We start from the raw sequence: 16554 nt of genomic DNA, 5'->3' as shown, positions 1-16554 counted from the left end.
GAAAAAGGACCTTATATGCCTCAGTTGGAGAACATCCTTCATTCATTAATCCGTTACCAACACAGATAGAGGCCATTTGGCCCATCAAGTCTGCATTGATTCTCCAAAGAACATCCCAATCTATCCATGTGAGTCTGTATTGTTAATCCACCGAATTTACACATCTCTGGACACTCCAGGGCAATTTAGCATGGCCAATCCATCCAACCTACACATCTTTGGACCATGGGAAGAAACTGGAGCAGCTGGTGGAAACACATGCAGACATGGAGAGAACGTGTCAACTACACACAGACAGTCGCTCGAGGCTGGAATCAAACACGGGTCCCTGACACTGAGGCAGCAGTGCTGATCACTCAGCCACCGTGCCACCCCTTCTTGAAACTCTAGGGAATAGAAAGCTACACAATCTCTCCACAGAGCAACAACTCTATAGATATGAGGCTGGAAGGGCACAGCCGGTCAGACAGCATCCGAGGAGCGGGAAAGTCAATGTTTCAGGCTGAAACCCTTCATCAGGAATGGGGAGCAGGAGGGAGCCCTGAAGTATATTAAGGGAAGGGGTGGGGCTGGAGGAAAGGTAGGTATGATGGTGATAGGTAGATACAGGTAGGGGTTATTGTGATTGGTTAATGGAGGGGTGGAGTGGGAAGGTGAGTAGGAAGATGGGCAGGTTAGGTGAGGTCGGGGGTTGGGGGGGGGGCTGGTGTGTGGACATGGGAGAGACTGGATGTGGAGGTATTTTGAAGCTGGTGAAGTCAAGATGGAGGCCAATCTGCTGTCAGCTCCCCAGGTGAAACCTCAGAGCTATTGTCGCTGACTTCTAGCATCTGCAGCCCTTACTGTCTCCTGCACAGAGCAAGGCCTTTTTTTGGTAATTTGTAACTCACTACTTGTCAATCCTCCTAATGTCCATACAGTCTGATTATAACCGATGGACCAGCGCAAAAGATTAGGGAAATATAAACTTCAGTTAGTGGCCCTCCACGACAGCCAATAGTTTTGATACATGTCAATCCAGAACTGATTCATGTAGATCAGATTTGGCTCACAGAACTAACCACGCTCTCAGAACAAATGGTCTACAAATTGTGCTACATTCCTCCAGGCAAGAAGTCATATTTAAAAAGAAATCTTTTTAAGTTATTCGTTCTTGGAATGTGAGCTCAGCTGGTCATGGCTAGCATTTCTTCGCTTTCCCAAACTGACTTTGAAAATCAATTGGTGCGTTTTTGTTTTGAACTGCTGCCAATCCCTGTGGAGATTCAACTGGAGTGGCAGGGTTTTAATACAGATCAAGTGCTTGAGCAGGAGTTAAGAGTCACCACACTGTTACAGATCTGCTGTCACATATCACCCTGTAAAGAACCTTTCCTACTAATGGGACAAGCATCTTTATTTCACATTTATTCATTCACCAACTTTAAGTTCCCCCAGCTGCAAAGGCAGCCTTTGAACTCCTTCCTTTCGAGAATGAATGTGTGCCCCTCGATTACTCGTCTATTTCAATTGAGTTAAGATTATAGTGGTGCTGAAAAAGCACAGCAAGTCAGGCAACATCTGAGGAGTAGGAAAATTGAAGTTTCGGGCAAAAGCTCTTCATCAGGAATCTGCTTTTGCCTGAAATGTCGATTTTCCTGCTCCTTGGATGCTGCCTGACCTGCTGTGCTTTTCCAGCACCACTCTGATCTAAACTCTAATCTCCAGCATCTGCAGTACCCACGTCTGCCTAGTTGATTATTACCATTGTGTCACCACTTGCAGCAAAGGTGGGAATGTTTTTATCATAAAATATTGAATTTGCAAGAAGCCAGTTAGTATATGTTTTAAATAGGCCAGCTAGGTTCCTTAAGTAATTTTAGTCATTTATGACCAAGTTGTCACGGAGTCATAGAGATGTACAACATGGAAACAGACCCATCCGTCTAACTTGTCCACATCGATTGTATTCTCTGTTTATTTCCTGTGAGAGCAGCACATCGGTGGAAGTAACTGTGTTCTGTTTTAGTAAGCCCATAGTAGCAGCATTTGACTTCTGGTATTTTGTAAAACACCGCGTACAATTTTTAAAATTTCCTTTTTGCTTTCTGATTTAGGTAGTGACATGGTCGAAGCAGAAAAAACAGGAATAAAAATAGTCACCTCCCCGTACACCATATCATTCACCAAGACTTCCAAGTATTACAAGCCTGGAATGCCATTTGATTTAGTGGTACAAACCTCTCCATTTACTTCACCCTTTCTTTCTACACCTTAACTATATATCTTTACATAGGAATAGAATAAAGGTGTTTTTTTTCTTTAATTTATCTCTTCCTTTTTTATCTGAGGTCCAAGTAACAAATCCTGATGGTTCACCAGCCAATGGAATCCCAGTGATGACCAGGGATGGAAAGTACAATTCCAGGACAGAAGCTAACGGTCATGCCAGGCTGTCAGTAAACACAGGTGGTCAAGCCAGCAACCTACCAATAGAAGTGAGTGCCTTAATAGAGATTCGTCGAATGGTCCAGCTCAATTAGAAAAGGCGCCCAATTTATCCCATTTACCTGGTGCTGCAAGTTATTTCCTGTCACATACTGCATGTAGTTTTAAATGTTGCCACGGACTCTGATTCCACCAGTCTTTCATAAAATGCAATCCATGTGGGCATTCCCCACAGCACGGCAGAAAGGTCTCAGCTCGACTCTGCTGCCTTCAGCAAGCACCTCAATCCTGTGTCCTCCGGTTTTGATAAACTCCGTGATAAAGGCTCCTGCCCAAAATGTCGACTCTCCTGTTCCTCGGATGCTGCTTGACCTGCTGTGCTTTTCCAGCACCACCCTTCATCGACTCTGACTCTCCAGCATCTGCAGTCCTCACTAGGTCCTCTGGTTAGCAGCATCCGAGGAGCAGGAGAATTGACGATTCGGACATGCACCTTCATCAGGAATGAGGCTCAGGGATAAATGCATTTATGACATGCTATCTTTTGTAAGAACAATATTATGCAATGTTCTGATGAAGGGTCAACAAACATGATACGTTAACTTTGCTTTCTTCCCACAGATGCTGCCAGACTCACTGAGTTTCTCCAGCAATGTTTATTTTTTGTTATATAATGTAGGTGTAACATACTAAAATCTTACTATCATACTAAATTCTGCCAGTGGAAACTATCTTCATTATTGACTATCAAAATCCTTCATGATTTGAACACATCTATTCAATTTCTGCTAATCTTTCTCTGGTCAAAAGAGATTATTCAAAACTTTATTACATTCAACGTCACTCCTACAGAGCAGATTTATTTTAAAGGTTTTAGTATGTTACACCTACATTGTATAACAAAAACCAAAAATTGTTGGAGAAACTCAGCGAGTCTGGCAGTATCTGTGAGAGGAGAAAGTGAGGTCTGCAGATGCTGGAGATCAAAGTTGAAACTTTATTGCTGGAACAGCACAGCAGGTCAGGCAGCATCCAGGGAACAGGAGATTCGACGTTTCGGGCACAGGCCCTTCTTCAGGAATGAGCAGAGAGTGTTCAGCAGGAGAAGATAAAAGGTAGGGAGGAGGGACTTGGAGGAGGGGAGTTGGAAATGTGATAGGTGGAAAGAGGTCAAGGTGAGGGTGATAGGTCGGAGTAGGATGGAGGCGGAGAGGTCAAGAAGAAGACTGCAGGTCAGGAAGGCGGTGCCGGGCTGGAGGGATTCGGCTGAGACAAGGTGGGGGGAGGGGGGATGAAGAAACTGGTGAAGTCCAAGTTCATCCCCTGCGGTTGGAGGGTTCCCAGTCGGAAGATAAGACGCTCCTCCTCCGACCGTCGGGTTGTTGTGGTTTGGCGGTGGATGAGTCCAATGACCTGCATATCCTCGGTGGAGTGGGAGGGGGAGTTGAAATGCTGTGCCACAGGTTGGTTGGGTTGGTTCGTCCGGGTGGCCCAGAGGTGCTCTCTGAATCGCTCCGCAAGTAGGCGGCCTGTCTCCCCAATATAGAGGAGGCCACACCGGCTGCAGCGGATGCAGTAGATGATGTGGGTGGAGGTATCTGTGAGAAGAAGGCAGAGTTAACGTTTCACGTCTGTTGACCCTTCGCCAGAACATTGCATAATGTTGTTCTTTTAAAAGATAGCATGTCATAAATGCACTTATTCCTGACCCTCATTCCTGATGAAGGGCTTATGTCGGAATCGTTGATTCTCCTGCTCCTCAGATGCTGCCTGACCTGCTGTGCTTTTCCAGCACCACACTCTCGACCCATGAGTGCATGTAGGTTCCTTCTTCATTCCGAATGCATGGAACTTATTTTGTTGCTTTTCAGGGGAGGACAAAGTTGTTGGAGGTTCTCTGGCACCAAGGTCTCCGCTGCATGTTTGGAGTCTAATGGCAATGCCATAACTCAGCAGCTGAGCACCAAGTCGGGAGAAATTGCTAGATCAGAGTTTTTGAGAGCCTGAATATTTACAAGGTGCAGATGATCAATGAGACACCAGCAGATCTGTTGCTGTATGAAAAAAATACAACTGAGCTCACAGTTCAACAAGATCTGGACTGTGGAGGATATCCCTGAAGACTGGAGGTGAGGGGTAATCATTAAACTGCCAAAGGTGAAGAACATCAATGATTGTCACAAATGGACAGGCATCATACTGCTGTCCATTACTTGTCAAGGTCTTCAACATGGTGTTCCTCAACAGACTGGAAGCCATTGCGGACGATACTCTTCGTGAAGAATAGTGTATTATGTGCTCTTGGGCAGATATCAGACTTGAGCAATGCCAACATTGGTCTATGTTCTTTTGCAAGGAGAGCAGGACAGTAATGATTGCATGTTAATAAAGTCATGGTCACACCATCACTATCAGGTGACAATGTCAAGGATGTTGACCATTACCATATCTCAGAAGCAACACCTCCAAGGAGAGTGATGGAAGGCTCCAAGTCCACACAAGAGTCAGCAAAGCAGCTTTGGTCTTCAATCTCGATGCCGTGAAGTTTGGATTTCTACATGTCTGCACAGAACCAACTTCATTCTATGGCAATGGTACAGGACTGAGAGTCAACTGAGGTGGGGTGAGAGAGAGGGGAGTTGATTCACCCCTCCTCAACTGTAACACAGCTGAAGACACTGTGCTGAAGTACTTTTTATGAGTTTCGTCAAGAGCAAGCCGCACCATAGGGGTTGGGGCAAACAAACATTGAGTGCTGATGGCAGACTCTGGCTGCCTGTTGCGCCACAGGGGAATAGAGGGGCCAAGTCTTAAAGGAGTGAGAGAATTCTCGAGAGAAGGCACCGCAGACTCTAACCTTGACACCTCAGGTGTGGTGAGCCATAGTGAATAGATTGAAGAAGTTGTGACTATTCTCCTTGGTGAGAAAAGGCTGAGAGGAGATCTGATAGAGGCTTTCAAAATTATGAGTGGGGCTGGAGAGAGAAGGGAGGGTGATGCTGTTTCCACTTGGTAAAAGCAACAAGGATGAGAGAGTTAATTTAAAATGACCTGCAAAAGGCGCAGGGGATAAAGTGAGGAATTATTTTTTAAACAACTAATGTACTGGCTGGAAATGTGGTGGGGGCAGGTTCAATGGAAGCACTCAAGAATAAGAATGATGTCTAAGGATACATGGGAAAAGGAAGAGGCTGCCACATGATAATGATGCTCATTCAACAAGCTGGTGCAGATACAGATTGGATTAGATCCCCCACAGTATGGAAAAAGGCCCTTCGGCCCAACAAGTCCATACCGACCCTCCAAAGAGTAACCCACCCAGACCATTCCCCACATTTACCCCTAACTAATGCACCTAACACTATGGGTAATTTAGCATGGCCAATTCACTCTGACTTGCACATCTTTGGACTGTGGGAGGAAATCAGAGCACCCGGAGGAAACCCACGCAGACACAGGGAGAATGTACAAACGCCACACAGATAGTCGCCCGAGGCTGGAATCAAACCTGGGTCCCTGGTGCTGTGAGGCAGCAGTGCTAACCACTGAGCCACTGTGCTGCCCCGCAGTGAGGTGGATAGCTTCCTTTTGCACCAGAACACATTGGTGATTCTGTGAGGTTAAATGCAGGATGATCAGAATCAGGGGAATCAGACTGTGTGTCAACCGACCTCCTTCTGATCTTGTACCTGATGTGGCAAATTGCGTTTGCTCTAATAAATGTTTGCTAATATTCTGATGCGAATCATTTTGACTTGTGAAACAGTAAAGAGAGTGCAAAGTTGCTTGACTGTCTCAGTTTAAATTTCTCACTACATTGTTTGTTATTCCCCCCCCCACCAATCCCACCGCATGCAGATTGTAACAAACGTTGCCAACATCCCCAAAGACCGTCAGGCCTCTGCAAGTATGGTGGCACAACCATATAGGACGCAGTATGATTCAAAGAACTACTTACATATCAGCATTCAACAAACAGAGCTCGATCCCGGAAAAGATCTGCCAATTCAACTCAATCTCCGAAATGATGATGCTGCAACCCAGAACCAGATAAAGTACTTCACTTACATGGTATGTTCTCTGTTGTGCCAAGTCGTATTATCTTGTTTTAACATTTATTAAAAAAGGGCATTTCAGGGATCCTCAGTAATCTAGGGTGGAAGGATCAGATGTTATTCTGCCCCAATGAGGCCATTCTCCCCTTTTCGTTATGCCCCCTTCTCTCAGTTGGTGCGGGAATTGAACCCATACTGTTGGCGACACTGCATTGGAACCTGTCTGTTCTGGCCAATGGAGCTAATCAACCTCCACCCATCAATTCAGCAGTAACACCCTTGAAAATGCAGCAGAACGATTATTGCTCTCATCATCTCCATAGCACAGATGACACAATCTTTAAAATCGTCTCAGCTGGGAGGTTAACACCCTTGGTTGCATCAGAAAGTGACAGAGTCAGTGCACATTTTGGCCAGGTTGGGATCCAAAGGTAAACATTTCAGACCCTATTTACTATTTTAGGACTTAACCAAGCACAGTGTGCATGGGACATCAAAACAGAGCAACAGAGCCAGTTATGCAGCTGAATGGCTAGATCTCCCTGTAATCCATGTGATCTAACCTTGGTAATCAGTCTATCATGTGGAACCATGTTCAATGCCTTACTGAAGTCTATATAGATCATACCCACCATCCAGCCTTCATAAATCCTCTTTGACACTTTCTCAAAAAACGCAATTAGAATGGTGAGACATGATTTCCCATGCACAAAGCAGTGTTGACTATCCCTAATCAGTCCTTGCCTTTCCAAATACATGTAAATCTTGTCCCTGAGGGTCCCCTTGAACAACTTGCCTGCCACTGATGTCAGGCTCACTGGTGTATAATTCTTTGGCTTTTCCTTACCACCTTTCTGAAATAATGACACCGTGTTAGCCATCCTCCAGTCTTCTGCCACCTAACTCGTGGCAGTTAATGATACAAATATCTCATCAACGGGCCCAGCAATCACTTCCCTAGCTTCCCACAAAGTGGCTAGGATACACTTGATCAGGTCCTGGGGATTTATCTGCATTTTATGCATTTTAAGACATTCAGCATCTCCTCCTCTGTACTATGTACACTTTTCATGATATTGCTATGTATTTCTCCAAGTTCTTTATCTTCCATATCCTTCTCCCCAGTGACCATTGATGTAAAACATTTGTAAACACGCTGCTCCTTTAACAAGGTCATGTTGCCCTTGTTTTTTTTCTCAGAGAGGTTGTAACAGACACAGACTCTGAAAAGTCTGAGTTGAAAGGTTTTAGGGCTGGTTTCATTATAGCTAACAGATATTGCCTTCGGCAACAGGCTTTCAAATAAAAAAAACAACTTGTACAATGAAAGGGGAGTGGCCTTTCTCTGGGTTTTTTTTAAGCTGCTGGATCTAAAGAAGCAGATCCAGGCTGGTACTCTCTCTTTGACTTCTCTCCTGTAAGACCCTGTGTTTGATTTTACCTTTTCTGCCAAGGGGTGTTTTTGGGGATTGTTGTAGGCATTTGGAACAGCATCATTAAGTTGGTATGATCTGTTGTGTTTTCCGATAGGTTAAGTTATTCAGTATTATATTCTCTTTTGTTTGTGTTTCATTCGGTAATCTTGTAAATCATTTCTGTTTTGTTTAAAACTATGTGGTTTGACCAGCTAGCTCCCTCCTGAAATATCCACGTCACACCTGCTTAAACCAACTGGCAAAGTTAGGGTCTGGGCTACTTTTTTGAAATGTTTTGAGGGGGTCTGGCCTGGTCCATAACAAGTATCTGACCCATCTCCTGCTGTTCCACACATAGGCTGCCTTTAAGGGGTCTTATTCTCTCCCTAGTTACACTTTTGTCCTTAATGTGTTTGTAGAATCACTTTGGATTCTCCTTAACCCTATTTGCCAAAGCTTTCTCACTCGATGTTAGTTTGCGGTGCACTCACAGGTTGGAAGACAGCCACATTCCAAGCAAGCCTCTAGATAGCAAGGTTAATCAGAGCCAGAAAACTAGTAAGATGCTCAAAGCTCCCAACAGGGATGTCTGTCAGTGTGACAGGAAGGCCTCAAACATTGATTCTCCTCATTGAGAGAGAAGGATTGATGACAGAGGAAAATGGGACGGGCCATTATGCTTGGCAACAGGCACCAACACCGAAAACAGCAGATTCACAACGAAACACAACCATTTCATATTGAACATCTGTGAGTCTGGCTGTCATTGACTGGCTTCTTCAGCCATCGGCACGTGCACCACATGAAGCCATTCATAGGATCAGGAATAGGCCATTCAGCCCCTCAAGACTGTTCTACCATTCAATGAGATCATGGCTGGTCACAGACCTGCCTTTGACCCATAGCTTTGCTTCACGAAAAATTATCTACTTGGGATTTAAAATTAACTGATCTAACGTTGCCTGTCTTTTGAGGATGAGAATTCCAAATATCTAGCACCCTTTGTGTGTAGAAATGCTTCCTAACATCTATCCTGAATGGTATGGCCTGAATTCTCAGACTATGCCCTCCAGTTCTAGAAGCCTCAGCCAGTGGAAATAGTTAATCTTTATCCACCACCCTTTTCCAGTTAACATTGTGAAGATTTCGGTTAGATCACCCTCTTAATGTTTTAAATTCTGGAGAAAAACAGGCCTAATTTGTACGATCTCTCCCCCTAATCTAACTCCTGAAGTCTTGGAGGACAGCCTTGAGATATTCCTACACTTCGGGAAAGAAACAGTGTTTCACTCTGAGTTCCTAATGCCAGGTCAGTTAAGTAAGTTACCATGAAGCAGAAAACAGAGCATCAGCCTGTTGGCTAACTTGCAGAGTCTCAAAATCAATTGCTCTACTATCAGCATTAGTGTTACTAGTATAACGGCTGCAACAAACCACCTCCAATTGTCACTGAACCTAGAGACTGAATCATGTCATTTTAATTGTGATCATTTTACTCAACTGCATTTCTCTCTCTCTCTCTCTCTGTGTCCGCGTGTGTCTGTGTGTTGGCATGTGTATGTGCGTGCATGTGTGTGTGTTTGTGTGTGTGTGTGTGTGCATGTGTGTGTGTGCGCATGTGTTGTGTGCATATGTGTGTGCACATGGGTGTGTGCGGGGGTGTGTGTGTGTGCGCATGCATGCATGTGGGTGCACAGGGTTGTGTGTGCATGTATGTGCATGTGTGTGCGTGCATGTGTGTATACGTGCATGTGTGTGTATGTGTGTGTGCATGTGGGTGTGTGTCACATTTCATTACCTTTTCTCTTATTTAGAAGCTGATAAGCTCACTCTTCCTTACCTCACAAAAACCTGGTTAAATTTGGTTCCTTTTCCAACATAAATACATTTGGAAAGGTGTGCCAAGGGGTCTTTTTCAAATTAAGCTTGTTGTGACCCACCGAGGAAGGAGATTGAATAAAGAAGTTCATCTCGTCTCACCCAGGACCTTTACCGTCTGGGGGGGAATGATTTCTGTCTGGAATTGTAACTAATTGGAGGCCTTTATCTGGAGACCAGTCTTCAGATGGTGCCTGCCTTCCTAATCTTCCAGCACTGACTGTTTTTCTTTCTGAGTCAGCCTGGGACTTCCCTAGTAAAGAGGCTCGTGGATTGAATGCATTATGTCAGACAGGATCATTTGGAATTCTGACATTTTGCAGGGAATATCATAGTCACATAAATACTTTGGTGTCAACTCCTCAAGATTTGCAAAATCTTTGCTTTGATTTAAAAAAAAGTAGTTACATCCCTAAGTTGACCTGCCTGTCCTCAGTTCTCTGTTGCAACAGGCATCCATTAAAACATAGAAGATAGGGGCAGGCGGAAGCCATTCGGCCCTTCAAGCCTGCTCTGCCGTTCATCACGATCATGGCTGATCATCCAACCCAATAGCCTAATCCTGCTTTCTCCCCATAACCTTTGATCCCATTCCCCCCAAGTGCTATATCCAGCCACCTCTTGAATACATTCAATGTTTTAGCGTCAACTCCTTCCTGTGGTAATGGATTCCACAGGCTCCCTACTCTTTGGGTGAAGAAATGTCTCCTTATCTCCATCCTAAATGGTCCACCCTGAATCGTCAGACTGTGACCCCTGGTTCTGGACACACCCACCATTGGGAACATCCTCCCTCCATCTAGCCTGTATAGTCCTGTTAGAATTTTATAAGTCTCTATGAGATTCCCCCCTCTGAACTCCAGTGAAAACAATCTTAACCTAGTCAATCCCTCCTCATACGTCAGTCCCGCCATCCCCGGAATCAGACCGATAAACCTTTTGCTCCACTCCCGCAAGAGCATTCTTCCTCAGAAAAGGAGAACAAAACTGCATTCAATATTCTAAGGGTGGCCTCACCAAGGGCCCTGTATAACTGCAACAACACAGCCCTGCTCCTGGACTCGAAACCTCCCGCAATGAAGGCCAACATACCATTTCCCTCTTTACCGCCTGCCGCACCTGAATATATACCTTCAGCAACTGGTGTACAAGGACAACCAGGTCCCGCTGCACCCTCACTTCTCCCAGTTTGCACCCATTCAGGTAGTAAACTGTCTTCTTGCTTTTGCTTTCAAAGTGAATAACCTCAGATTTATCCAAATTGTACTGCATCTTCCATTGATTTGTTCACTCACCAAACTTGTCCAGATCATGCTGAAGGGTCTCTGCATTCTCATCAGACTTCACCCTCCCACCCAACTTGGTATCATCTGCAAACTTTGAGATATTACATTTTGTTCCCTCATCCAAGTCATTACTATATATTGTGAATAGCTGGGGTTCTAGTACTGATCCCTGTATCACCCCACTAGTTACCGCCTGCCAATTTGAAAAGGACCCATTAATTCCTGCTCTTTGTTTCCCCTCTGCAAACCAGTTTTCTATCCATCTCAATACACTTCCCCCAGTCCTATGTGCTTTAATCTTGCACAATCATCTCTTAAGTGGGATTTTGTCAAACACTTCCTGAAAGTCCAAATATATCAAATCGACTGGCTCCCCCTTGTCAACTCTACTAGTTACATCTTCATAGAATTCCAACAGATTTGTCAAACATAATTTCCCCTTCTTAAATCCATGCCAACTCTGTCTGATTCAGCCATTGCTTTCTAAATCCTCCACTATAAAGTCCTTATTAATGGATTTGAGAATTCTCCCTGAAGAAGGGCTAATGCCCGAAACGTCGATTCTCCTGTTCCCTAGATGCTGCCTGACCTGCTGTGCTTTTCCAGCAACACATTTCCATCTTGAGAATTCTCCCCACAACTGATCTATAATTCCATGGTTTTCCTCTACTTCCCTTTTTGGATATTGGAATGATATTAGCTACTCACCAATCTGCAGGGATTCTTCCAGAGTCTATAGAATCCTGGAAGATGACCACCAATGCATCCACTATTACTGGAGCCAATTCCTTAAGTACTCTGAAATGTAGATCATCAGGCCCTAGGGATTAATCCACCTTCAATCCCCTCAATCTTCCCAGGACCATTTCTCTACTAATATTGATCTCCCTCAGTTCTTCCCTCTCACTAAGCCTTGCATTCTCCAACATTTCTGGTATCTGGATTGTGTCCTCTTTTGTGAAGGCAGAACCAAAGTATGTATTCAGTTGCTCAGCCATTTCTTTGTCCTGTATTATACACACTCCCGTTTCTATCTGTAGGGGACTTACATTTGTCTTCTCTAATCTCTTTCTCTTCACGTATGTATGGAAACTCTTATTGTCAGTCTTTTTGTTTCCTGCAAGCTTACTTTTGTACTATATTTTCCCCTTCTTAATCAGACCCCTAGGTCTTTCTTTGCTGAATTTTAAAATGCTCCTGATCCTCAGATGTATTATTTTTCTTGGCCAATCTTTATGCATCTTCCTTGGATCAGACTGTATCTCTCATTTCCTTTGTAATCCATGGATTGGCCCCCTTACCCATTTTGCTTTTGTGCTGGACAGGAATAAACAGTTGTTGTCGTTTTCCCAAATGTATTCCTTGAATGTTTGCAACTGCCTGTCCACTGTCATCCCTTCAAGTAACTCTCCCCAATCTGTCAAGGCCAACTCACGCCTCATATTTTCATGGTTTCCTTTATTAAGATTCAGCACCGTAGTCTCCAAATCAACTATCTCCATCTTGATATAAAATTCTGTCATGTTCTTGTCACTCATCCCCAAGAGCTGGATTCTGATTCCCTTCTCATTACACAGTATCCAGACCAAAATGACCTGCTCACTAGTTAGGGTTCCTCTGCATATTGGTCAAGAAAACCATTCCATACGGACCCCAGGAATTCCTCCTTCACAGCATTGTTGCTAATTTGATTTGCCCATTCCATGTACAGATTAAAATCAACCATGATCGCCAATATTACCTTATCACATGCACCTCTAATTTTCTAATAATGCCATTCCCAATATCACCACTGCGGTTTGTGGGTCTATGTATGTCACCCACTAATGTTTTTTGCCCTTTGGTATTTCTCAACTCTATTCTGGATTAGAGTGGTGCTAGAAAAGCACAGCAGGTCAGACTGCATCCAAGGAGCAGGAAAATCGACGTTTCGGGCAAAAGCCCTTTATTAGGAAGATGAAGGGCTTTTGCCCAAAACGTTGATTTTCCTGCTCCTTGGATGCTGTCTGAACTGCTGTGCTTTTCCAGCACCACTCTAATCCAGAATCTGGTTTCCAGCATCTGCAGTCATTGTTTTTACCTATTTCTCAACTCTACCCAAACAGACTCCACATTGCCAGGGCTCCTATCCTTTCTCACTATTGTGTTTAATTTCCTCTTGAACCAGCAATGCCACTCCCCCACCTTTTCCTTTATGCCTGTCCTTGCTACCTCCTGAATATCCTGGGACAATCAGTTCCCATCCCTGGTCACCCAGCAGCCATGTCTCTGTAATCCCAGTCATATCATACCCATTTACATCTATCTGTGTGATTTGTTCATCTACTTTATTTCGAATGCTTCATGGATTTAGATCCAAAGCTTTTAAATTTGTTCCACTAGTAAATATCTCTACATCTTTGTAATTCTTTGGTGCATAAAGATATTCACCTCTTCTGTCCCTCATCTTTTCTGTCTGGTAACCATCCACCACATTGCTAACCTACCCTCTTGCCTCCACCTTTAACTCGTGTTTTCTAATTTCCCCCTCTAACCGATCTCTTCCTCTCCCCTTCCCCATCTCCTCGCACACTCCCACCCACCCCAAGCATTTAGTTTAAAGTCCTGCCTACAGCCCTAGTTATGCAATTCATTAGGACTCTGGTTCCAGTGCGGTTCAGATGAAGACTGTGTCATCGCATATTGGTCAAGAAAACCATCCCATATACACTCCAGAAATTCCTCCTCCGTAGCATTGCGGCTAATTTGATTTGCCCATTCCATGTGCAGATTGAAACCACCCATGATCGCCAATATTCCCTTATCACATGCACCTATAATTTCCTAATAACGCCATTCCCAATATCACCAATGCGGCTTGTGGGTCTACATATGACACCCACTAGATCTCTCCTTCCCTGGTACTGGTGCCAATGTCCCACAAATTCAAACCTATTAATCCCACACCAATCTTTGAGCCACCTATTTTCCTGCTTAATTTTATTGACCCTGTGCCTATTAGCTCGTGGCTCAGGTAGTAATACATTAACCTTCTGTTGACATTTGGAATTTATTAAAAATAGTAATATAATGTTTATCGTTTTGATTCAGATATTTTACTGGTGAATGTACTGTGTCCTTTCTCAATTGTTACATGAGCTGTGGTCATCAAAATTTATCCAAGGCCCTTTCTTTCATGTATGCATTGATAAATCTTCTGTTTGTTGGAGTTAATTCCTTAAGTTATTTTATGTTTTCTTTTTCACTCTCTTTGACCAGATAATAAGCAAAGGCAAAATAGTGAAAGTTGGACAGCAACCAAGACAGAAAGATCAAATCATAACGATTATGAAAATTCTAATCACCCCCGATCTAATTCCATCCTTCAGACTGCTAGTCTATTACTATTTGTCAAAGGGATTAGCAACAGAAATGGTTGCAGATTCTGTATGGGTTGATGTGAAAGACACGTGCATGGGAACAGTAAGTATTCCTGTTTCATATGTGATTTATTTCATGTAGGAGGCTTCAACAATTTTACTCTAAACTCCAGTGGATTAATTAAGAAAATAGGAAATTATAATATAAAACAAAGACCAGCAGATGCTCAAGTTCTGAACCAGAGACAGAGTTGGCTGAGGAAACTCAGCAGGTCTGGCAGCATCTGTGGTGCGAGAAACAGAGTTGGCATTTTGAGTCCTGTGAGCCTTTTTTATTTCAATTCTAAAGAAGAGTCATATTAGAGGCGATAAATAACTCTGCGCTCTCTCCACAGATGCTGCCCCAGTCCTGCTGAATAGGAAACAATAGACTAGCTAGCTGGGCATGTGTTAATGGGAAAATTACTGAATCTACTATTAAGAAAGTGGTAGCAGAATTTTTAGTCACTCATAAAGCAAACCAACAGAGTCATCGTGGTTTTATGAAGAAGGAATTGTGTTGGTCAAATTTATTGGATTATAGTAAGCAAGGTGGAAAAAGTGGGACTATAGATGTAAGAACATAGGGGCATAAAAGTTGGCTGTTCAATCCATTGATCCCACCCCACCACTCAATACAATCATGGCTGATTGAATGCTAATCTGCTCCACTCCCATAATCCTATATGTCATTGCTAATCAGAAACTATCAATCTCCACCTTAAACATACTCAAAGGCTGAGCTTCCACAATACTTGGTGATAGAGAATTCCAAAGGTTCGCAACCCTTTGAGGAAAAATATTCTCCTCATCTTGGACTTAAGTGGCGTACTTATTTATTTGAAAATTGTATCCCCTAGTTCTAGACTCCCCAGGAGAAACAGCTTACCTGTATCTGCCATGTCTATCCTGTTATTTGTAATTACCTCTCTGCCTCAATTAATTGCTTCATAGGTCATCCCTTCACTTATTATTCAACCTGTCGGCACCCCACTTACATTTTTTTAAACTTATCTATTGACACTCCTAATTACCTGAAATTATCTTGCCATTATCTCTCTGCCGATATATTCTGTGCCTGTGTGCTTCCCTCCATTTCACCTGATAAAGGAGCAGTGCTCCAAAAGTTGTGATTTTAAATAAACCTGCTGGACTAGAACCTGGTCTCATATGATTTTGTCCACCCTGTTCCAACACTAGCACCTCCACATTATATCCCATTATGTATTTTGTAAGTTTCAATAAAATCACCTCTTATTCTATGGAGCCCCAGAGGATACAGGCCCGGTTTCCCAATCTCTCTTTAGAGGGCAGTCCCACAATCTAAGTCTGGTGAACCTTCATTGTATTCCCTCTATGGCAATGATATCTTTCCTTAAACAAGGAGATCTAAACTGCACACAGTATTCCACGTGTGGTCAAACCAAGCTCCTATACAATTGACTGCTAATCACTACTTCTGTACTCAAACTCTATTGTGATAAAGGGAACAGTTCATTCGCCCACCTAATAGATTTTTGCACCTGTGTGTTACCCTTCAGTGACTTACTGAAAAGTATATCTACCATCATCCACACTGAGGCCGAGAGTTAAATCCACGCTGAGGCTGGGAGTTAAATTCACGCTGAGGCCGGGAGTTAAATCCACACTGAGGCTGGGAGTTAAATCCACACTGAGGCCGGGAGTTAAATCCACACTGAGGCTGGGAGTTAAATCCACACTGAGGCCGGGAGTTAAATTCACACTGAGGCCAGGAGTTAGAGTCCACGCTGAGTCTGGAAGTCTGAGTCCACGCTGATGTCGGGAGTTAGAGTCCACACTGAGACCGGGAGTTTGAGTCCACGCTGAGTCTGGGAGTTAGAGTCTACGCTGAGTCTGGAAGTCTGAGTCCACGCTGATGTCGGGAGTTAGAGTCCACACTGAGGCCGGGAGTTAGAGTCCACACTGAGGCCGGGAGTTAGAGACCACACTGAGGCCCAGAGTTAGAATCCACACTGAGTCCAGGAGTTAGAGTCCACACTGAGACCGGGAGTTAGAGTCCACACTGAGGCCGGGAGTCTGTGTCCACACTGAGGCCGGGTGTTAGAGACCACAC

General features: G+C 43.9%; 1 protein-coding gene across 1 annotated transcript in view; it reads left to right on the top strand.

The window, feature by feature from the left end:
• Window positions 1-16554, top strand: part of LOC122552262 (complement C3-like) — a 124903-nt gene that overhangs the window by 16690 nt on the left and 91659 nt on the right. Inside the window, exons 10-13 of the mRNA XM_043694949.2 lie at window positions 2097-2212; window positions 2331-2477; window positions 6286-6498; window positions 14320-14523. Of these exons, the coding sequence (XP_043550884.2) occupies window positions 2097-2212; window positions 2331-2477; window positions 6286-6498; window positions 14320-14523 (680 nt within the window). The remainder of the gene's footprint in view (window positions 1-2096; window positions 2213-2330; window positions 2478-6285; window positions 6499-14319; window positions 14524-16554) is intronic.

Source organism: Chiloscyllium plagiosum, unplaced genomic scaffold (assembly GCF_037043375.1).
Source record: "Chiloscyllium plagiosum isolate Xiang-an unplaced genomic scaffold, Cpla_swu_hap1 HiC_scaffold_45, whole genome shotgun sequence".
NCBI lineage: Eukaryota > Metazoa > Chordata > Chondrichthyes > Orectolobiformes > Hemiscylliidae > Chiloscyllium > Chiloscyllium plagiosum.
The sequence above is the reverse complement of the archived record's forward strand: the minus strand, read 5'-3'. Positions and strand labels throughout refer to the sequence as shown.